Source organism: Scedosporium apiospermum, assembly GCF_000732125.1.
Source record: "Scedosporium apiospermum strain IHEM 14462 chromosome Unknown SEQ_SAPIO_0099, whole genome shotgun sequence".
Classification (NCBI taxonomy): Eukaryota; Fungi; Ascomycota; class Sordariomycetes; order Microascales; family Microascaceae; genus Scedosporium; species Scedosporium apiospermum.
Window position 1 is genome coordinate 1,901,354 of NW_015971800.1, and position 23,850 is coordinate 1,925,203.

Consider the following 23,850-nt stretch of genomic DNA (forward strand, 5'->3'; position numbering starts at 1 on the left):
TGTTCATTCAGGACCTCTCTCCCGAGATACCCTTCATTATTATTTCTGTCATATTTCAATCGCATGTATCATTACACTACGGCATCTCCCAGACCTATACGAATAGAAACGGAGTGGGCGCAACTGTCTTGTATCAATATCCTGTACTTATATCTGGGAGGTATTTTTGCTCAATGCGGAGGAGCATGGATCCGGCTTAGGATTGGGATTGGAATTGGAATTGACTGGGCTTTACTTCGTACTGGGATCACTCCAGTCAAGTATCCCTTTCTTCCATGTTTTACTTGTTAGCAAATCCTGTTATTGTCACTATTATGATTGTTTTTCCTCTTTCTTCAAACATCTGTACGAACCTATCGTTCGTCTGTCTCTCTCACGCGCTTGTAACCTACGTCGGGGCAAGGACTCCGACTCATAACCAATTCCACAGGATCCTCGGCGGCTCTTCCTGGGGCTGACCCAGGCCTGACGAGAGGCCTGGCCAAGGAGTGGCTGGTCCGTCCGCCCGGAATCTAATAAACTACGACAGAGGTAGATTCGTCTCTCATGATCCTTCCTTCTAGCCCCCGCCCCCACGCCTCATCGCTGCCTGCTTTCGTACATAAACCCTTGCGGTCATGGGCGACGACTGACGACTGGGATCTTGCCAACCCATCACTCGAGTTATGACCGCTCTGTATCATGGTCTATTTGTGGAACAGGTGGGGTAAGATTTGATGGGATTTGCACGACTCGCACGACTCAACTGTGAGTATCCGCCGCAGAGTTCAACCGATGACAGAAAGCCCAACTGTTGGCAAGTCTCAAGGTCGGCCAAGTGCAACTCGAGTCATTAACCTTAGGCGTGGTTCGTCAACCATTTCCGCAACCTCATCTATCGTGGAATTAGGTCCACATATCGACTTGCATCATACCCCGTAGACTTCTTGATCTTAGAGGTTTCCCAAAGCCTCGTCTAACCTGTTTTCCTGTTTTCGAACCCTCCTCGACGTCCTTGCGCCTCCACCCCCTCTCTCTGTCCCCTCTCCCCTCTCCTCATTGCCTATTGCCCCTCGGCCCTCCCCGCCGCGCTTTCTCCCGTCATCTCACGCAAATTCAACCCAAAAACTGACGTGTAGTTCGGCACTTGGGACTATTGCCCGCTCTCACGACCAGTCATGTGGTCGGGACTGCCAATAATGGACGAAGACGTTGGAATGATACGCACGCTCGGATTTCGTCCCCCGTAAGAGGCTGCCCGCGTCAGCAGGCCCCCAAGATTGGACTAACCCATCATGGTCCCAGTGGGGAGGAGCCCTGGTCAAAATCTTACGCCCGCTGGTTGTCCTGCTCTCTCGGTAAGGGGTGCGCATCACTTTCGTTGGCTCCTTCACCGTCAATTCCAGCACCAAAAGGCCGAGGGGGGGAGGGGGGGTCCTGGCGGCCCAGCCCACTGGCTTACTCGCGAACACCAACTGACTGACTAGTCGTAGACTCGCAGGACAGCAGCCGTTTATTCGCATTTCTCATAATGACACTTTTCGCCGCCCCATCCCACACGTTTGTTGCGGTTATGAACGGCGTGGACTCATAAGTGCAACAGATGAAATCCTTCGCGTGCCCCAAAACTAGAAGGACGCATCGAGCGAGTAAGAGGAGACGGACGCCGCCTAGTGTAAAAGGGACAGCCGCCGCTTTTATTCCCTCGCTCCTCACACCTCCCTCCTCGTCGCATGATGCCGCGGCGCTATGTCTCCATTATACCACAGCTGTGGTCCTCGCTATCAAGAGCCAAATACCCAACGACCCATGCACACACCATCACCATGGCACCAGCCAGAGATGACGACGGCGACGACGTTTACGTACACCGTGGTAATAGAACTCTCCCAGTCGCTGTGCTGCAGGATGCGCCCGCCAACCTGGCCATTGGAGTAGAATTCAAATTCCTTGTGCCATTCCTTTTGGCCGGTTCAGTCGACCCATGTCCGGGCGATGACCGACCAATTGCGTACACATCCCACGCTGGCTCCCAGGACCGCCTCCAGGACCAGGCATACAAACTCATCACCGACATATTACGCACCTCCGCAAAGCAACCTGCCATCTCGATATCTGACATCAAGGCTCAGGGCTGGCAAGAAAGTGATTTCTGGACCGACCACTGGATCGTCAAAAAATCAAATTCCGCCGAGCCCGGCCCGGAGGAGCAGGAATTGGCCGGCTGTCTATGGGCTTCGCTTGAAATATCATCGCCGAAACTCCCCGCCCTCGATCCTCGCACACTTTCCGTCCTGAGGACCGTCGTGAGAGCCCTGAACCGACACTGTAGGATCACGGTCAACTACAGCTGCGAAATTCATGTTCATCTCGGCCGCACGGACGGCGAGGCCTTCAGCCTAACGTCGCTCAAGAACCTCGCTTCGCTGTGCTGGTTGACAGAGCCGACCCTCCGCCTGCTCAAGGACCCTTCGTCGCCCAACTTTAACCACATTTACACGTGGTCGTCGCCACTACGCGAGCATAGCCGGTTAGCTAAATCCCTCGCCAAGAGGGACTTTACGGGCCGGCGCAAGAGGGCTGGTGCCCTGATGGATATGGAAGAGATGATGGCACTTACAGCTATATTCAACGCGTCGGATTATGTCGCGCTGGGCCGGCTGCTGTCAGGCGACACGAAGCCGTTCAGGCGGCTCGGGTTTAACTTTAGCGCATTCGGGCTCGAGGACGAGCGTGCCGGTCGGAGCCCCCGCAGCGTCGAGGTTAGGTTCCTCGAAGGATACTGGGGCGAGGACGAGGTGCTCGGCTGGGTGGAGGTCTGCATTGCTTTGGCCGTCGTGGCAGTGGAGGAGCCGAAGGACCGACTCTTCAGGCTGGTGACGCGCTTAACGCGGCTCGAAGGGACAGAGGGGAGACTCAACGGAGGTGCTCAGCACCCGGCGGCCGATGTGGACCTTCCCGGGGAGCGACTGGCCGTCTTGATGACTTTGCTGAGCATCAGGCCCGAGGTTATCGCCACGTTTAGAGCGAAGGCCGACAAGATTTACGGGTGATGGCTTTCATTCTTCTTTTTCTTTTCTTTTTCTCGTCTTGCATTAAACGGAGAACTGGTACTATTTGGTGATAGATGTATGGCGGGCTTCTCGTTTTCATTGCTGGCGTCTTTCTTCGCCTTCATTTCTTTGTACTTTCACACCAGATACACGGGGTAAGCGATTCATTGGGGAGGCATTCTTCTTCGTGTTTATATTCTCCTTCTCAGTTGCTGCTACTTTCTTGCTCGATATGAAGACGTTTTTATAAATATTAGTTTTTTACTCCAGCCGATTTGATCTTTATTATTATTCTTTGTGAGACATGGTGACCTCTCCCTTGGACCTTTCTCCGCGGTTGCTCTAGCATTCCTAGTACGAGACTAAGGGGTCTAAGACGATTCTAGCGCCGCTTCACCTCAGCCTCCAGCTTCGGGATCCATGATCAGGCACACCAGGCACCAAACAAAGCTACAGCACAATATCCCTCGTTCCTCTTGCCCAGCTGAACAGAAGCAAGCGGCAGCCCGGGAGCCCCTCCTGGCGCATGCAGCCCAACATGTAGCGCGCCTCTCACCTCACTCTGTCCTGCTGCACAGCGCCCATCCTCCTCCGTCCATACCCAATTCTCTTTTTCTTCATTTCATTTCATTTTCCTTTTCATTTTTTTCCTTTTCCCGCCTTACAGCCCAACAGCCCGTCACCGCCGGAAAGCTTAGGCTCTGCCCAAGCAGGCAGGAAAAGCCCGTTCCAACCGAGGCACCAATGTCCTTCCAGCTCCCACCACCCTTCACTTCCGTCATAAGCACCGAAAAGGGACTCATTCTGATCACTTTTATCGGGCGGGGGAACCACTATCAAAGTGGAGAAATGAGGAAAAAGGTCCCTAGTTTATTACAGCTTACAACTCTAAAAAGGATTGAGAATCTGATGCCTCAGAAAATTTCTAGACTCGTGGATGCCACTGCGTAGGTGGCCCGCCGAAAAAGGAAATAATGGGTAATAAGACTTTGGGGACGAACTACGGAACTAAGCCGGCAAGACTATCGACGGGTAAGAGAGGGCCGATGTCTTAGTGCTGGATCTTCTGGGTCTGACTTTCTTTTTCGTCTTTCCACTTTTCACTTTTCGTCTTTTTTTTTTTTTTTTTTTTTTTTTTTTTTTTTTTCCGCTTCCCCCTCAAGCAGGTGGGCTTTCTCTACTGACGTCTTTCCTCTTTCTCCCATCTTCCAAGGACGATGCCTTGCAGGACCTGGCGGCTCAACTCTCCCCCCCCCCCTTTTTTTCCTACTCCCCACCCTCAGTCTCACACACCCGCTTGCAGGTTCGGAATCAGATGAATCTCACTCGGACTGGGCTCATCGTAGTCCTCCTGATCAGAGGGAGAGAACCAAACTAGGCCACTTCTGTCTGATGATAAGGCAACGTGGGGGGAGGTTATTCTCGGAGAGAAACGAAAGTGGCAAAATCTATCCGAACTGAGAATTTGAGATTGCAGTCGGTAGTTTAGCTCGCCGTACTAAAGAAGGAAGATTTGCGCTGGACATCTCTGAAAATTTTTAAAAAAATTCCTGCAAGGTCGCGTCCTCACCGAGGTGCGTCCTGCTTTGTAGATCAAATATCCCTCGTGCTCCTCTAGCTGCCGATTCACGCACGCACTTAAAACCCTTGACCAAAAGTGGAGCCATTGTTGAAGCAGGACTTCCAACTTTTTTAGCTCAGCTCCCATGTGGGTATGTAGACTAGATCTTGGTCAGGGCAGACATCTCGTCGGAGTTGTTGAATGGGTAGGTTCCAACCGATTGGACCGCTCTTTAATAGGGGACGTCCGAAGGATGGGTTTTCGGCATTGTTGTCGAACGGGTCCCTTGAAAAAAGAAAAGAAAGGGAAAGAGAAAGAAGCAAGTTTGGAGAAAGACAAACACAACGGACGGGGATGTGATGGTGTGAGGGCTTTCTTCACCAGCCACTTCCGAGGTATGCGGAGCGATGCGGAACTACCTCAATTAACTTGGTGTCCTGCACTTGAAGACCGCGGAAAGGGGGAAAAATGGTGGGTGCGACGTTGGGTAAAACGCGGCCTTAATAACCGAAAGCTGAAAACGGTAGTGTAAACGATAGGATGTGGACGAGGTGAATAACCTTCGAAGCAGTGTGGCTTCCCATCCCCTCCACGTGAGTGCCGAGAGAGCAGAGGAGAGGCCTGCCCGCAATCCTTGTGACCGCCGATAAGCTTGTGTGGGAAATGATGGATAGAGTCGAGAATTGGGGTCAGTAGTGAGCAGGAACTTGCTGTCTGCCGACACATCAAGAGGTCAACAAGCCAAGCCCTTGATCCATCGCCCCCCAAGCCATCTCACGCTTATACTTAGATCACGGGATGCCTTCATCTGTCGAGTTTCGAGAATCTGGCAGATGACAACTTGGACATCTATCATTGACCTACCTGCGCCTTCTTGCGCCTTCTTGCTCCTTGGACGAGCAAGTTTCCCCTCCACGGAATGAAGCACGGCAACCAAAGGTGAAATGCCTGGCCGCTCATCATCTCCGAAACACCTAAATTCCAAGGCCACCGCTCGCTCTGACTTGCCTTGGCCCGGCCACCTCTGCGTTGGCACTGCACGACGTGGCTGCTTGCTCGCCCGTACTTCCCTGTCCGCGCTGTTCCTAATGTACGCACTTCCAATCCTTCAATCAGGAACTTTGGTGACCGCTGCTCACCCCTCCTCACTTCCACCCAACTCTGTGAACCCACAAATGATGCCCCCAATTCCAAGACAACCCGCCAAAAGTAAGTAGCGTAGTCCAGAGCAAGCAAAAAAGGAAGAAAAAAAACTACATGTGTGCACTTTACCCTGCAAGGCGCCTTGCAGAATGCCAACGGTTTTCTGCGCTGCAACTACACCACGTTTCCTCGTAAGGTTGATGAAAGTCAAATGTCTCACACCCTGGTTTCTACACCCACGTTGTCGCATCAACCTCAAAGCCAGTATAGCCGTTTCGGAAAGTGTCAAAAATGCAAGTGTGAAGTTCAAAGAGTGAATTGATATTGGTATCGTCAAAAGAGTGTCCTCGTTCAAAATCGGCGCCTTATTTTTTTTTGGCAGATTTCCCGCCAAGGTAAAAATAAAAATGTCCCACGAAAAAAATCATCTCATACGCCTGTCGTTGGTAGCCATGAGACAGAAATAGAAAGAAAAGTCTAAAAATATATATACAAGAAATTTGTTCATAAAATCCAAACAAATGTTTTTGTTTCATCGGCTTTGTTCATCCGAGCCAGGCGAGGGTAAGGATAGGCAGCAGGAGTGAGAAGGGAATGATGACCTGCCTACGGCCGGCGCTCTGCGCTGCCGTCACCGGGGAGTTTGATGAAGAAGGTGACGAGGTGGATGAGGAAGAGCCAGATCCGGATCCAGACCCAGACGGGGACGCGCTGGAAGAGCCAGAGCTCGAGGAAGAGCTAGAGCCGGGGCTAGAACTAGAGCCGGAGCTGGAGCTGGAACCGGAGCTGGAGCTGGAACCGGAGCTAGAGCTCGAGCTGGAGTCGGCGCTAGAGTCGGAGCTAGACTCGGAGGAGGTAGCAGAGGCAGAGGCCGAAGCAGGAAGAGTGGTGAAGCCTGTAGGGCTAGCAGAGCGCACAGTTTCAGTCGCGGCAGGAGTCTCAACGGCCTGGCTGGATTCGGCGCTAATGTCTTGAGAAGGCTGGGCTTCGGGCTCGGGCTCGGGCTGCGCCTTAGCATTGCTGTCCTCGGCGGGCTTGGAGCCCCCACCGGGCAGGCTGAATGTGACACCACTGGAAGCGAAGTTGGTGGAAGAGCCGGAGCTAGCCACAGCAGCGTTGACGACCTCGCCGGAAGAGGCCAGGACAGTCTTGCCGCTTCCGTACTGGACGTTGTAAACTGGCGCATCAGTCAGAACCTTGGGGGTGCCGAGGCCGCTAGGGCAGTCGGCCTGGTTGGCGGTGGGCCAGTTGAGCGTGCACTTCTCATCACAGCCCCACGAGCAGATGGGATCGAGGACATTGTAGAGCTGGTAGTTCTTGGCGACCCAGCTGTTAGGCTGATCGAGACAGCTGGCGAGGTAGTTCATGCTGTTAGACGCGCTGAGAGGAAGTTTGCCATCGTCGGTGAGGATGAGGTCGGAGCACTCATGGGCGTCAACAAATTCGTAGTCCATAGCGACGGGACCGCCGGTGGTGGGAGCCTCAGTCGCGGAGTTGCCGGTGGAGAGGTAGTTCCACGCGTCATAGCTGATGTCGTACGCGCCCTCTGACTGATCGATGCGGAGGAGGTGGACCGAGCGACCCTCGTAAGTGAGCTTGATGCAGATGTTGTTGCAGTCAATGGAAGCAGGCCAGTAGGCAACGCGGTTGGTGTTGATCTTGCAACCCAGGACGCCGACCGAGGAAGAGTAGCTCTCGTGCGGAGTGGCCCAGATAGCGCCAGAGCTCGAGGTCTGCGCGAGAACGACGGGAAGCGCCGCCGAGGCGAGGAAAGCGAAAGGAGCAGACTTCATTTTGGCCGTGCAAAGAAGGATGAAAAAAAGCTGGTTGGTTTAGAAACGAACAGAAGTTTGATTTGGGGTATCTTGAAAGATGTTGGTGAATCTTCGTTTGAAAAAGAGGGTTTCTCAAGTCGGGACGGGTGCGACAAGCGCTTCTCGCGTCAAAGAACGAAGTCAAGAAAGAAAGTAAGAGAAAGAAAGGATTGTCTTTCAAAAGGAAAGAATGAGTGGCCGGCCGCTCGTTTACGGCAGAGTGTGTCTCTCTGAATTGGTTGATATCAAATGAATGTGATCGAGGGCCAAGACGAAGTTGGATACAGGAGCCCTTTTATAAAAGATCGACGTGGGTGGAGAAGGAATCGACAGAAACGAGAAAAAGAGAGTTGGGATGGAGAAGGAAAGGAGGAAACAAGAAAACTGGGGTGAACGATGAAACGACACGACGATGCGGTGCACGGGGAAGGCAGGAACCCACCTGTGTACCAATTCTGTACCAGGCCTCCGCCCCTTCCTCTTTTCTATTTTCTCTCTCCGGGGTGCAAACTGCAAATGGAAGGGACGCAGGACTGTGGTACGAGGTACCTGAGTACCTGCTTTTCGTGCTAACTCGGACCAGGGAAAGAGCCAGGCACCGCCCTCTGATTGAGTGGATCAAGTGGAGCTCAACCGGGTTGAACAACATCACGTGACTTAGAATTCCAAAACGAAACCTTCCCAGCCTATCAAAACCGCCAGATCTGCCCTCCTCGGCTCCATTGCGGCTTAGCGCCAGGAACCGGACAAGGGACGGACATTATTAGGGACATCCTTGGGCTGAAATTAGCCTGAAGAGGAATCGACGTGCTGCGCTGCAACTCGTGCACCGTAAACTTTAGTCCTCGCATACATCCCCAAGTGTAAGAAATGGAAATCTTCCCTCCGAGCCATGCTGGACGTTGGGACAAACGGCAAAGGGCAAATGGCAGATGCAGCTTTGATTATGGAGCCGAATAGTCACCGACGCACACCAAACCTCAACAGCAAACTTCAATCTAGACTGCAGGTACTTGTCTGATGGGAGGTGAGGGATATTCCGCTCGGAGCATTGTCACTGGTACCACGTCCGTGAGCTTGTTTGAAGAGTTTTCGTTTTCGCAATGTCCCCTTCATTCCAAACCCGACCATGTCACGCCAAATGGGGCTCTCAACTTGGGCGTGGCCTGGCCAAACCTGATGGACCAGGCCATGCTGTCCCACCTGTGACGAAGAAAAATTCCTCGCTGGCAACCTGCGATTTGCTACGCCCCCTGCCTGTTGCCTGCGAAGTTAATGACTTGCCCAGATTCCTGGGTGCGTGGCGGGAGGGATAAGCCCTATAATGGGGGGTTGGTGATCCACTCTCCACCGACTCTTTCCACATCTGGGCTTCGGTTTCGTCAGATGAGGGAATTCATCTCTGAGGTTATTCTCCGCTATGAAAATATGACCCGACTAAACAAGCCAGTAGTTCTCATCGAAGAGCCGCCTCAACATCGAGGTGGGAGTCGAAAGCATCTTGCTTTTTAGGGCAGCCATCGTTTTTGTCTCAGGTGTGCCCGGTTTTCTGGAAATGGTCGAACGTGCTAAACCTTGGAATGGAAACAGAGCTCCGCGTTTCCAGTGCTCTCCTTACCAAATCCTTACTTGATATTTCTTACGAAGAACTTCTGAAGCGCTCGACGTCCAACATTATTCTCCATGAGGGGGGGATGGCGTCCCTGACCATCGGGAGATTTCGCATTTGCCCCTGGATTGAAGCCTGGATGTGGCGCAAAGCTTCTCAGTAGCTTATGTGAAAACTTCTCAAGCTTGCGCAATTCCTCTCCACCACTGTTCCTCCTCCATTCTGAATCTAGGCGACCGATGATGTCCCGATTCGGAATCCCCCTCTCTTTCAGTGGACACTCTTGCTTACTCGGCCAGTGCCGAGCTGGTGTCCGACCTTGCCGTAGATGCACTTGTTCTCCGGAGGAACTTACAAATTCGGCGGATGGACCTTAGGACCGGATTCATAGGGAGGGGCGGAGACGTTACGGCACCCGGAGAGGTCGCCCGCCGTCAATGTCAGTCGCCTGCCTACTTGCCGGAAACTATGAGAAGCGGGTCTCCAAGTAAGAGCGGGCAGCCACATTCTCTCCTGCCTTCCTGTCTCTTCTGGCGTTTCCCACCACCCAGAGAAGGAATTCCAGACCTCGGCAGAAGTGCTCCGATCTCTTTTTAACTTGAGAAGCTTGCGTGGAATGGTTGTCACAGATTTATCGAATGAAAGACAGAGCATCTTGACACTGGGTTCCATAATTCCCCTGGATGTGGCGTTTGAGGAAGACGCTACGAAAGGGGGAGGGCAAAGAGCGAGATCCGGGTGGATGGTTGGCTTTAGTATGGTGACCAAAAATAGACGAAAAAGAAACAAGAAACCAGAAACAAGGAGAAGAAAGTCTCGACAGTGGCGTGGTCTTTTTTTCATCTTTTCCCGTCAGCATTTGGGTAGTCTGTTCTCTACTAGTTTATTCCTCGATTGGAGCCGACTGAAGTGATCACCTCGACTATGCTAAGGCCCGCAGGCCTAAGATGTTGAAGTTTTTTTTCGTTGGGTAGAAGGTAGCCCAAGATAGCGATCGGATGACCAGGAACCGACGAGTCATTCGTCACAAGATGTTCCCAAAATGATAGTTTTGCTGATTAAGGCCGGATGAACCGCAAAACCCGTGGATCTAACCCAACGAAACGATTGTGGAAAACGCAAAGCTCCTGCGGAAGTTAGTTACTATCGAGATTTCGAGGTATTGGCAGCATATATACCCTCATCCGCCATCCCAACCATCTTTCAACCAGCCTTCAGGTGGTGGAATATGCGAAGTGATTTATCATCAGTTCTTTCCGCCTCTCAATGGCACCCTGAAGTATCTGGGGCTATCAGTCAGAACTTACTCCTTTCAATCGGGCCCGTCCGCGTTGTGATATTGCCCAAAGCACTCGCTTGTTTTGTTCTCAACAGGAGCCGAACACATCTGCTCGACCCAGGCCACCTACTGTTCGAGGATAACCCGCTATTTGATAAAATTGTGAAAACCGATAATGCTCGATGTGGGAGGCGGAATAGGCCCATATACACAAGATCAATCTCGGATCCCCAGAGGAGACCTCGTCAAGGTAGTTACCCGCAGCGAGATTAAGTTAGGCTCATTTGCGTCTCGTCGTTCCGATATGTTGGGTCAGTTTAAGGAAGCAAGGGACCCGCGTATATAGGTGCTGAAGGAAGGGGGGCGATCCGAACTCCCCTACCGTGGCCTAGACACTTGATCTTTCTTTCTGTGGGCCGAACTCCCCGGCTCTACTGTAAATCCACGTCGGGTACCGTACCCTTGACCTGGAGAGCCGCCATGCCCAACTCTCATGGTTATGAACAGTCCTAATTCCGACCCGACAGCACTCGCAAGCTGAACTATCGAGATGGAACTATCACGGATTGCGTGGAGTTCACGCCCACGAAGGGGGCGTTCGGACTGCCGATCCTTTGGGAGGGAGCAAGGTCCTGCATCTTTTCAAACATCTATACCAGCAGCAACTACCTCATGATGGGTGGGTCTAGCTGTGAGACAACCTCCCTCGCGAAAAGCCCTTGGATTAGGAGACCCCGAGAAATACATACAAGCCGTCCTGCAGTCGTCTATTACATGTAACTAACATATCAATGGATGTGCGAGAGCGGCATGAACAGAGCTCGACTGGCGCGATCTTTGCTAGCATTGGTGCCAGTCACAAAGAACCCGCATAGGTAGCAACGGCATCTACGTTTGGAACTTCATAAAGCATATGAGTGTCCATGCATATCAGGTGTCTAGACAGTATTGTAAAAAGTATAGGCATCCAAGGATGAAGACTTAAAACTGCTTCCTAGTCCTGACAAACCATGAGCAGTCCTAGCTCCTTAGCCATCGTAATGTAGTACGAGCTCGCCAATACACAAACCGAGCTATTCTTCCTAAGCCGACCTAAAGGCGTAGAGGGCCATTACCATCCATTCCGCAACCGTCTTCAACGCAAGCCGAGACGGTATGAATGTACCGTATCTTCCCCTTCTCAACCCTAAACATATGACTATCCGGCATCGGATCCTGTCCCTGAGACCTGTCCAGTCCCGGAAAGCCCAAGAAGATGTTCACAACCCCCATCGTCTCATCAACAACGTACCTCCTATCCGTCACCACAATCGTTGAAGGCATACCCCCAATATCGCATGTATTCGCCGTCAGATTCCCCCTTCCCGTATACGCACCACCCTCCAACCTTGCGCATGGCGTCCCAAATGGCACCACGACCGAGGTATCATTGAACCGATTAAGATAGGCGTCTCCAGCCGCCTTTATGACCTCCCGCGTGTCCCTCTCGTCCTCGGGGATGGGATCCCACTCCTCAAGCGAATTCCAATACAGGTACCCCGTGGCGTTGAAGGCCCAATCGCCGGGGTTGCTGACGACAGATTCGATCGTGCTCGCCTTGCCGCTCTTGAATATCATGCGCGTGGCAGTGGTGTAGGGATTCTCCTCATCACCCGAGACAATCTCGGTAAACGTTGAACAGGCCTTCGTATCGTGGACACTGCGGGTGTGGTCGATGTTCAGGGCCTGGGTAATGACGCCGTCCTCGAGTGCCATCTCAACGTTGTTCTCGCTGTAGAAGAGAGACGGGGCGACAGCCGGCATGAGGCTGATATCGCCGCTCTTTTGTGCCTCGACGTACTGATCCGTGGCTTCCTGGAGCATCTCGCGCGCGCAGCGGCAGGAGGCAGCAGTCGCTGCGCCGGCGAGAGCTGAGACCAGAAGAACTTGGAGATGCATGTCGAGAGTAGGTGCCCTTACGGTCGTGTTCACACTCACTCAATGGCTATCCTCAATGACTTCGGATGAGCTGAACCGGGTGGCGATGGCCCATTGATATGGCCAGTCTACGGACTATCTTGTTACGCCGACAGCCGGGCTCCTCTCTATCCCTCCATTGATTACTTTGACTAGAAACTCGCGGTCCAACGTCACTGTCATATGCGCGGGGCTCGGTCAGTCTACATGATTAGAAAAAACTCCATATGAACAGTAATTGAAAATATCTTCACCACTCGCTCCTATTGGGGTGGTATAATAGCGGCTAAAACGCGGGCAGAGGGTCTATTTTGTATTGAGGAGAGCTTTCCAGCCGGCCCCGCGTTTAGAGATCTGCCGTGCGTCGACGACCCGGCAGAGGGCCAAGAGGGAACGGACGACGGCTCTGTAGTAGGAGAGAGGCATCTCGTATGGGCGATTGACATTCTTGCGGGGAGAGGGAGGAGGGATTCCTTTCGGAAGGGGACAGCCAGGCATAGACGACCATCTACACTGTAGAACGATCCCCCGCTCTACCTGGAAATGGATTCTCAAGTATGGAATAATTGTAGTAGGCGAATACGAGATGATTTCCAGTCTATTCTCTGGACTGTCTTGCAGTTTATGCGTGCGCTTCGGAGGCTTCGTTCCGGTCGGGTACGCTAAGCTCAATGGACATGGACACGCTCAGATCGCGGTCTTGAGGTCCGAGAGTCAGCTCGACCTTCCTCAGGGTACTATTCTTTGAAAACGCGTTTCCATTTCGACTAGGAGGACCGCAGCTAGCTTGCCAGGGTTGTGTCCCATTTTTCACTCGAATGTACGACGTGAGTTACGCTATCCTGCCTCTCAACGAGCCAGACGCTGCACGCTCGCACATATATGCGAACGACAGTTCAGGCTCCCAAGCTCCTCTCCCCGCATGAGACTGCCTCGCAGGACGTGCTGTGACCCGGGGATATTCTTTTTCAAAGAAATTCGGATGGTTGTGGCGAATGTTCTAGGGAATCTGCAAGTGAGAAGACACTTCCTGGTGGGTGGCAAGCCAAGAACAGGTACAGCAAGCCATGCCGTGTTCCTACCAAGGGGCCAAAGCTAGACCAGATACTCAGCGAGCTATGCGCATTGACGTTTTATACGACAGAGGAAATCACAGGACCCGTACAAGAGTCTGGAACCGAACTTGGATTGAGAACCTGGCCCGGTAGATGATCTGGCACTGCTGCATGTCTGTTAAGGCAATGGTCATCTCAAGGTCGATGCTATCAGCAAGATGCTCAGGGCTCATTCAGCAAAGCACTGTGGGCATTTCCATCTTCTCGTTGGCTTGGTCTGTCGCTGACCAAAACCGCTGGCCGCCAGCGGTTCACAGATCAAAAACCGTTAGCGCCTAAGACAGGAGATACCTCATAGTTCGCTTCCGTGCGCTTTGGCTGGTAGTTGAAAGGGATGGTCAAGGTGATATGCGAGCGAAGCAGAGGAAGGAACTTCCCGGCCAGGCCGCAAGATGAAGGGAAAGGGGTTATAGTTCCGAGTGGAGTAGACGTTGGGAATCAACTGGCTCGGCACCTAAGACCTTTATTGTTGTCTTCGCGCTGGGCTTCAAAGGACTTGCCTCTCCGAGCTCTAGAATTCGCTGGCGAGGTAGTTTACGACCTTTAGAAGTTCACGTCTCTTGACAGACCGATTTATGCATCATCTCTTGCGAAGTACAAAATGGGGTACAGACGCTATTGTGGAAGTGTGCCTGACGCGGAGGAGTGAAGAATACCTTCCAAATCTTAGAAAGCCCTGTCGTTTCTATTGACGCCAGAGTCCCTTCATGGCGGATTCCTGTGGGGTCCATTGGCGATATATCTTATTCACATAGGTAGCAAGACAAAACCAGAAAACGATGATATAGAACTACTTCGTACTTCACATGAGTCCTTCGGACTGCACCCCAAACCGCACAATCTCAAGGCGTATCCTTTCTTCGGCCATGGGATCATTCCCATTGGTACTGCTCCTTTTGGCCCCTTGATATAACGAGCGAGACGATTCCGAAGTGGGTCGTTGTCATATCCGAATGGGAACACTTCGTCTTCTTGGGCGAGTTTAAAGCTGCTGGCTCTGCCACAGAAAACTTCAAGTATCATAAATTAATGCTAGGAAGCTGGCCAGGACCAGCGGTCTAATCATACTAGCAGCTTCTGGCTTCTGGCCACTGGGTATTTTGCCGAGTCCTTCTCTTCCTGAAGAAAACTCTTTCAGAGAAAGGCCATTTTTTTGAAAGAGGACCTGAGATACAAATGCGAAGTACTGGTGGCATTCTACTTCGTGGGGTCTGACTGTCTAACTCAATGTTGGTAGTCCCGAATTCTTGTGGAGCTGAACCATCAACTCTCGTTGCGAAGTGGCGGTTTTTTCTGTAATCGATGCATACCGGACCGAGGGATGAGGGAGAGCGCCAGTTGCCCAAGGGACCATACTTCGTACATGGCGATCTCAGTGATTCCGTTGTGATTCCGCTTTTAGTTTTATAGGGCTGATCGTGATCGTGAACGCCGGGTATCGTATCACATCTCGCAAGGTATAAAGGAACGAGGAATATGACATTTGACGGTGGCTGAGGGATCGGTCAGATTCGGTACGGGCTCACCCGAGTATTATTGATTGATTCGGATCCCCATTGAGTCCTCGGATCCATTTATGAAGCCCTGAAAGATGGGCCAAGTTGTTCCAAGGTTGACAATGGGATTTACACTCTTAATTGGACAGGTCTGAGAATGGGTCTGGTCTCCACTCCGTCGAAGCGGTCGACCCGCCAATGCCGTGCCCAGAGGTCCGTGTCCATCCGTTCGCGAGGCTCGCTGCCCTAGATGTCTTCGCGAATATCTTCCCCAGCCTGTTTAGGCGGGTGTGAAGTGTCTAGGTAGCATTGAGAGTGATGCGCATGACGAGCCAATGCGATCCGAGGATCATTACAGTCTGAGCAGTAATACGAAGTATACTCTGGAAGTTATCTTCAGCTCGCTGATGCGGCTTATGAGCAGCCCTTGGTAGTCTTGGGGCTTGGTGGAGATCAGTTGGCCAAGCCCTACCACTGCATGTATCCTTCGTCCAAGTCCACTCCATGAACCATGGCTCACTGGCAGACCAGGGTCAGGCCGATGATCCCAGTACCGTGTGATACACTCATGCAAGGGAGAAGTCAAAGGGACCAAGACCGTTTCGAATCTAATAAAATTGATGGACTGAAGTGTACGGAATATTTTGCTAGGAAGCGAAGTGGTCTGTACTTCGTAGTTTCGCATCGCAGACACTAGGTCATATATTCAACACTCGAATCCGTCGTGTTGAACTGAACTGACAATCGTACAAGTTACTTCCCGAGTGAACCGACTGGTGGTGGATGGACGTTCCGTTGCGGGTAATGCCAGACCTGTCAAACCAGCAGAATCTGATACCGCCCGCAAGATGCAGCGTGCGACTCATGCAAGAGTGGCTGACGTCTCCCCCGCCTTCTGCTTTGACCACCAAGTACCACGTTTCTTCCATCCTCAGACGAAGTTGGGAACTGACATCTTCGGGCGCACCTTTACAGCATTACCTTCGAAAGCACAGACTCAATGTATTGTACTTCGAAAACGGTCCTGCAAGTTGTTGATATTCAACCGTCGTTCCCGACAAGCTCGTCCGTGTGTCAGGCCGCCTGCCAAGCTCCATCAATTCTTCCTTCCGACCACCGAAGGTCCTCAAAGCAGGCTTCGGATGCTTAACCGAATGGATAAAGAGATAATTGGATATTGCCGACATCTCCCGCTGTTTGATCTCGCTTGCTTGCCAGGATAACTCAAAATCGAAACAGTGAATTTACTCCACTGAGACCGCAGGACGTGTGGCACTAACGCAGCGTGTGTCCGTCTTCGTCTACTGTAGCACTCGCCTGCTCGGGCTGGCTGTACCTGGGTTAAGGTCCACGCGATCATGTACGCATACGAAATGCAAAGTACTTGTACACAGAACCACGCCGGCATCGGGATAGTTACCAAACTCATCGTGGTGGTATTAGTGAGGTAGGAAGGGCTCGTTCCATCCATCAAATGTTGGGGCAGCCAAGAGGCGGGAGAGCGCCTAACAGTTCATTGCACCGGTATAGAGACTTATCCAGGAACCTGTCTTGGCTCGGTGCCACACACGTCTTTCCTGCACCTGCCAGTACCGGTACATCGAATTGGGGAGCCCGAACGCACGGCCCTGCTTTTATTGACACTATTGACGGGCCTGTTCACAATGAAATCCACCATTCCGGAATCCTTCCTCTTTCCATCGGAGTCTTTCTGGTCGAGGACCCGTGCTCTCTTCCTCTGACATCGTCCTTCAGAGGACGAAAGGCGTCAACCGATACTATTGCTGCATTTGCTTTAGCGATATGCCTGTACCGGTTTGTAACGAAGTCATGCTGGCCAATTGCCCTTCAAAGTCGGATGTTGATTGGATGGGTGGATGTGGATCGATCGACCAAGATGGCGCTGGAAGATCACCAAGGAAATCTATTGATTTTTCAAAAAGCACGGCACTTCAAGTACCTCGTGTACTTCCAACCGAGCGCCACACACTTCCATCCTGCAAAGTACGCAGCTAGCCACGCGATCAGTACTTCGCAGAACTAGGTCGTCTAAGTTATTGAAATGAAAGACACCTTTTGCTATCTCTTCCCATGCCGTGTCTCCCCTCTCTCCCCCTCCTCTACGAGGAACGATGCACAATGCATTGCTGGCGCCATTAGCAAAAAGAAGGAGGGCGGAGTCTTCAATGATTCATGCTTCCCTGGTCGCACGGCGATTTCGGTTTCCCGTGCGAGAAGTAAATTGAACAATATCAAGCCCGGCTTATGGGCACAGACATTTCTACTCTGGATTCCCTTCCGGGGCCTTGTCCTGGTTTCCCAACTTTTCCTCGAGTTGGGTAACGACCCACGGTTTCTCGCCTGGATGCAAGAAAGTCTGGGTCCCTACGAGTTGTGGTTCCCGTTCACGAACGCTCAGACGCAAGTCTCAAATCTTCGAAAAGGAGGGGAGACTCTGCTTGCGCATCGATAGCACGCGGTTCTGGATTCCGATACTTATATGGTGCCTCTTGTCGCCTCGCTCGTTTTCTTTTGACCGGACCAGCTTTCCTGGATGTGATACCGGACAGCAGGTCTCTTGACGGCTTCGGTTTCACTTACGAAGTAGCTTCTTCTTGTGTCGATTACACTTCGAAATTGACGTTCGGCGAAGGACATACCAATAATAGCCATGGGTCAGACCGATCAACAGCGCCAGGATGGCTTGGTCATCACGACCGCCGTCTTCACATCAATTGCATGTAAGCACACAGCGCATCCATCCAATTGCTTTCGCTCGGCTTCTTCCGTCTTCTTGCTGCCGGCGACCCGGATACTAGAGCAATGCTTCGCGGCAGCTGCTCATTGCTAATAAGATTGATATTGACAATGCGATTGCTTCATAGTCGTTGTCGTCGTCCTTCGGTCAATAACTCGTTTCATTCTCATCCGCAAGGGTGGCTGGGATGACTCTCTCATGGTTGTCGCCATGGTTCGTTTCTTGCCCTCCTTGTTATATTCAACGCACAATGGCATCTTTAATGGCATCTTTTGTGGCAGCGCATACTAACCAGCGGCGGCGGCGATAGATTCTGAGCATTGGCTACTTTTTGGAGATTCTCATCGGCAAGGCCAACCACATCGGACACGCGATGTCGACGCTCTCCACCGACAATATGCTTAACCTGATCAAGGTTACGCTAGGCATTCAGCTTACCTACTACGCCGCCGTCAGCTCTATCAAGGTTTCCATTCTGTGCATGTATCTGAGATTCTGTAAGTCGGATTTGGTCATGCCCATTGAGCATTCATTCCCTTACCTGTGCCCTACCACAAGGCGCTTGTTAGCTAACACGTGGTGACCCATAGTGGCTTCGAACAAGTCTCGACTCCTCGCATACGGCACTATCATCTTCCACGTTTGCTTCTTCATCATTTGTGTCACCGTCACTGCTTCGCAGTGCCGACCAATTAGCAAGATGTGGGATTTGACAGGCATGCAACCCGGAAAATGCATTGATACCACCGCCTTCTTCTACTGTAGGTTTTTAAGCGCCTTTTATAGGACCTGTGTTTTCGCTGTGGAGCAGGAGTAAGAACCATGGGATTTGCTAATCCTTGTTGCAATAGTCACCTCGGGCTTCAACATCATCACGGATATCTGGATTATTGCCCTTCCCATCAAAGCCCTGATCAAGATCAACAGGCCCCGCCGAGAAAAGATCGCGCTCATCTTCATCTTCGGCGTCGGTACCTTCGCAACCATCACGTCCATCATTCGCCTCCACACCATTTACACGTACACCCTCGCCAAAGACCCCTTCCAGCAGAGTATTCTGGTGAACCTCTGGTCTGTTATCGAGGTCAACACGGCAATTATCTGCGGGTCGGCGCCGGCGCTTAAGCCGCTGTTCACGCCCAAGGCCCTGAAGGCCGCGAGGCAAGGTTCAAGCAATGGTGGAAGTCACCAGTACGTGGCGCGATCGGGGTACATCAGGAGCAAGAAGTCCGTCGACCAGACCTGGACCGAGACGTCCGTCAATCTCGGCCCCGTCCCTTATAGTAGCACCGAGATTACGGCGGGAGGACACCGCGGCAGGGAGAAAGACAAGGAGACGGACAGTACTGTCGACATCCTCCCTGCGTAAAGGCCTTTTCTTCCTCTCTTTCTACGCGGTATTGAATTGAGTTTCAGGGGCGCATATGATGGGATTGGTTAAAAAAGGGTTGACGGGTTGAACATTGTTTTCCGTTTTCTTGTGTTTGGGAAAATGCATGGGTTTGGGAGCGGAGGGTACTTGCGATGGTGTACACTATACTACGTAAGATAGTTGACGGTTATACTCTTTCTGAGATGAGATACCATCATGTACTAAAAAAGAAACATGGCTTGTCTGGTGCGCCAGTGCTCATTCATTGATATCGCTGCGGTGAATTTAATGGTCTTGAAAACCTAGCGAAGCAGGTAACAATGAAAAAGAAAACCAATCAGAATTTCTTTTCTGTTGCTCCGATGAATAATGTTACCGTTACGATGGGATCCCGGGACCGTCTCCGTCGCAATTAGGGTGTAATCTTGACTTACACCCACATCTTCGGGGCTGAAAGTTAGAGTGCCAAAGTTCAAGATGGACCGACAGATGCCCGACTGCCCTGGGATGAAGTCACGAACTATAAGATTACACCACGAAACATTACACAACAATCTGGGGTCAGAGGTGGGGTTACAGTTACTCCAGGTCGGGCCATTCGTGGTTCCTGTGATGCTCCGGCTTGCTGGGGGAACCCTGCCAGTGAGCGGGAGGGAAATTGGGGGGATGCGAGCGACGATGGATCCATCCCGTGACCGAACATCTGATGTAAGGAACGATAGAGAAACGGGGCGTTCCGAAGACGCCCGCAGCGTCTACAAGAAGCCGAGGTGCGGAGAAGGGACATTGAAAGACTCCGTCATCATGATCGTGATATCATCAAATGACGTATCTGTGGATCATTCCAGACACGATTGGTTCTTACGACAACGGCGCCAAATTAGGAAAACACACCTAAGTTTGACTCAGTGTCCAAACTATGCACTAAACTCTAACCCACAAAGCGAAAATAAGGAAAAAAAAATTGGTGTGAAGCCCCCCGGGAGCACACCAACGGATCTAATCACACAAGCGTCTCTCCCCCTTCACTATTACGCCTAGCCACAGACGCCAAAGTCGTCACGATCAACCGCGCAATCTGAACAAAATCTTCCCCGAACTGCAACTTCCTCCTCCACCTCTCCGGCACGGCCTGTAAACCCTCCCTCGCGCCGACGAGACCGCCGGCGATGGCGGCGTTGGTATCCGTGTCCTTGCCGATCCTGACGACGTCGATGATGATGTCTTCGAGGGATCTCTCGTCTAGGAGGGCCGCCACGGCGATGGTGAGTGATTCGAGCACGTAGCCCTGGCCTTTCCCAGCCAGTTCCCTAGGACCCCTCTCGGCCATTTGCGCGATCGAGAGCCGGCGCCCCAACTCGATGGCGTCGGCTACGCTGTAGGGCGACTTTGTGTCGTCGAGCCTGCGCGCCACCTGTAGACCGGCGTCGACAGCCTCGTCGGGGGACTTACCGTCGACGAGAGCCTTGACCATGATATTGTAAGCGGCGCAGCTAACAGTGCACCGAATGTCATCGTGCGTAACGGCCGAAATGGCCATCGAGTCGCGAATAAGCTTCGCCTCGTCCGACTCGAACAGTCCCGTAGGTATACACCTCATCAACGACCCGTTCCCAGCCTGTCCGGGCCCCGCTCCGCACCCCTTAGGATTCCACCCGGATTCCTGGAAATTCTGCAGTCCCGTCAACGTAGCCCCGCCCACGTCGTGGGGACTCGTGCCGGGCCTCCTCTCGGGCCAATTATTCCCCAGCAGCCAATCAACCATGTACCCACCGGCCACTTTCGCCATGTCCGGGTCCTCGCCGCCGGCGGAGCGGATGCGCGCCAGGTCGAGGTAGGCGAGGAGCACGGCGCGCGTGAGGTCCGTGTCGTCGGTGGCGTGGCCCGGCGGGAAGCCGAAGGGACCGCCGCCGACGATGTCCCGGAGGCCGAGGGGGTATTTAGCCTTGAGGGTGTCGTGGGACATGAATTCGCAGGTGGCTCCGAGAGAGTCGCCGGCGTGGACGCCCAGCAGGGCGCCTTGCATGCGGTCTAGCGGGGTGGGTGGTAGGTCGAGGTCTGTTACCGCCGATGAGGGCGTTGTGGATGCTGATGTTCCTGACATCGTGGTGAAGAGAAAAAAAAAAAAGGAAAGATGTAAATCTGATTTGGTGCTTTGATCTTGTTTTTCGGTAATTATTTTCAAATTCTATTTGTTTATTGTCAATTGCAGGAAGAAGAGGAGATCGTCCTAGGTTTAAGCTTGGAGTGACACGAGGGTCTGAATATATCTTTCGCTGATCTACACGTCAGTTCATGCAAGGTTCAGCCCCAGGCAGCAGTAACGGAATCAATTGATTGATCCATACACAGGTTTTTTGATTCTAAGCTACGCAGCACTTCTCCCCATCCGACATTTCCAGCTGGGGAAAGAAAACCCGAAAGAGGTGACGTGATGCAGCTCATGATTCTGGGGGCAAACATGAGGGGAAGAGAACCATCGAAACGTACACGCGACCGAAGTCAAAGTCACCCCAATCGGGGCTCGAGAACCAGATCTGGAGACACGGGGACATGGGGCATGGGGGGGAGCGCATGCAGGCTTGCATCAGTGATGGAGAATGGGCAGACCCCGAGACCCCGAGGTTGATTAATTATCAATGATCAATGATCCCATCATCATCATCGTCATGCTGCTCTGGAAGCTACCAAAGCTGCCAAGCTCCCCCGAAGCTCCTCCAGAAGCGGGAAAGTTTAAAACGTAAAAGAAACACTAACGACTCTGATAGCGGATCGAAGTCTAATTTACAGCCCTGATTTGATTCGTCTTCCAAGTTGCAGTTTAGTCTCTACCACCTTCCTCCACCATCCCCGCTCTCAACCTAACCCAACCCAGGCCGGAAAAACAGGAGAAAAGAAAAAGGAACAGATTGCGCCTCCACTTCCCAGCTTTGAGTCTGCTTTTCCGAGATTTGATGAAACTACCATAGAAAAAGAGGAAGGAAAAGGAAGGGGAAATGGCTCAAATGAGAACGGCGAAAGCCAACGCAAGGACGCCGACCGCCAAAGACGGTGCATAACGACCAGAAGCAGCCGCCGTTACAACCCCAGGGGGCCCGGCTGCACCAGCGGCAGCAGGCTGGGCCATAGCGGGGGCTGCGGCCACGAGACCGGGCACGTCGGCGACCGCATCAAATGTCGCCCCGATATCGCCCCACCTGACGTTGGAGAAGGTGACGGAAACATCCGGCCTCTCCATGAGAATCTTCTTGGGATCGCCCTCGCCCTCGGCACAGGGGCCCGCCTCACCACTGTCAAGCCAGTCCATGAAGTCCCCGTCAGAGTTCCAAATGCTGAAGATGAGCACCATGCCGCGCTGCAGCGACTCGCCCATGGTCTTCATGCCCCCAAGCCTAAGGAAACCCTCGGCATTGTTATCCGTACAGAACTCCTCCGTCAGGAAACCAGGGGTGTCTTCGTCGGACGAGACGGGGTGATTCTCGATGACTTTCCCGTCCTGGACGTACAGCCGGCGGATCTCGCTGAGGGTGCCCGTCGCGGTGCCGTCATCGCTGATGAATTGCGTGACGACGGTGAAGGCGCGGGACGTGTCGACTTGGTCGCTGCCGGGCGCGTAGTAGTTTTGGAATCCGCTGCGGTAAGGGTTGATGCCGCAGCCGTTCTTGTCGCAGACGCCTTCGAACTCGCATTCATCGCCGGAGCAGAGGAAGGAGCCGACGCCGCTGCATGTGTGGGGGGTGTAGACCGTGGCGCGGGAGTTGGCTTCCCAGATGTCCATTTCGTTGCAGCATGCGCCCGAGTTGTTCATGTTGGGCTGCAAAGAAAAGAGGAAAAGTTAGCATCTTTGGATCTTGCTAATATTTGCGACTGTCGGGGAAGTGATGTCATACCAAGCCGTTGATCCACGGAACGTCAAAGCACTGCGCATCGCAGTAGCCAGTGCCATACGCAGCCCCAGCAACATTCGTCGCGCTCTTGGAACCTGTAGCATCCATCTCCGAAAGATACAGAGCCCCATTCATCCCGCACGCCAGCTGCGACACATCAACATCGTAGCTAATCTCCTGATTCAGCAACTTCATCATCTCATACGTCTCCTCGTCCTCGGCGAGCAAGTACACGCGCGGGCTAACCCTATTATACTCCGTTCCGTTAAACAGGTACTGACGCATGGTCAACGAGGTCCCCCTTGTCAGGACACCGATGCTAGCGTAGTCGATGCCCTCGAGGGCGCAGTTCTGCGCGCAGGTGGCCTCGTCGGGGCAGATGGTGGCGTCGAAGGGCTTCGAGCCGCACGAGATGTCCATGTTGTCGACGGCGTGGAAGGATCGCGCCAGGGCGTCCGTGACGAGTGACGTCTGTTTCTCAACGCAGCCGCCGTCCGTGGTGCAGTGGAAGGTTGGGAAGCGAGGGTGCACCTCGGGGATGGCGGTGCCGATCTGCTGGGCCGAGGCCACGGCGCAGAGGTAGGTGATGTAGGGCAGCGCAGCTGCTATCTTGGACGACATTTTGCAAGTTGTATTGTGAATTAAAATAAAAATATTTATGAAATATAAAAGGAAACACTGAATCCCTAAGAGAAGCGAACTGGTCGTCCAAAAAGAGTGTAAGTCGGCAGGCAGTCACAGACCAAAGCTATGTTCTCCTTGGATCTTCGGATGGTGGATTTGCCTTTATTATACCTTCCCAGAAATGGTGGGCAAATTTCAATCTCG

General features: G+C 52.6%; 2 protein-coding genes and 4 pseudogenes across 2 annotated transcripts; 2 read left to right on the forward strand and 4 right to left on the reverse strand.

Moving 5' to 3' along the window:
- Positions 1-1,805: 1,805 nt before the first annotated feature.
- On the forward strand, positions 1,806-3,032 carry SAPIO_CDS5954 (annotated as a pseudogene; the record flags this gene model as incomplete).
- A 3,249-nt stretch (positions 3,033-6,281) lies between these two features.
- Positions 6,282-7,529, reverse strand: SAPIO_CDS5955 (annotated as a pseudogene; the record flags this gene model as incomplete).
- Positions 7,530-11,530: 4,001 nt separating this feature from the next.
- SAPIO_CDS5956 lies at positions 11,531-12,376 on the reverse strand (annotated as a pseudogene; the record flags this gene model as incomplete).
- Positions 12,377-17,676: 5,300 nt separating this feature from the next.
- SAPIO_CDS5957 (uncharacterized protein) lies at positions 17,677-19,132 on the forward strand (the record flags this gene model as incomplete). The annotated part of the gene is made up of 5 exons (XM_016788179.1): positions 17,677-17,746; positions 17,891-17,976; positions 18,074-18,260; positions 18,354-18,524; positions 18,615-19,132. The coding sequence occupies 5 exons, from the start codon at positions 17,677-17,679 to the stop codon at positions 19,130-19,132; spliced, it is 1,032 nt and encodes a 343-aa protein (XP_016642495.1).
- A 1,006-nt stretch (positions 19,133-20,138) lies between these two features.
- SAPIO_CDS5958 lies at positions 20,139-21,239 on the reverse strand (annotated as a pseudogene; the record flags this gene model as incomplete).
- Positions 21,240-22,136: 897 nt separating this feature from the next.
- SAPIO_CDS5959 (putative endo-beta-1,4-glucanase celB) lies at positions 22,137-23,643 on the reverse strand (the record flags this gene model as incomplete). Its single annotated transcript, XM_016788180.1, has 2 exons — positions 22,137-22,949; positions 23,026-23,643. The coding sequence occupies 2 exons, from the start codon at positions 23,641-23,643 to the stop codon at positions 22,137-22,139; spliced, it is 1,431 nt and encodes a 476-aa protein (XP_016642496.1).
- Between the last annotated feature and the right edge of the window lie 207 nt (positions 23,644-23,850).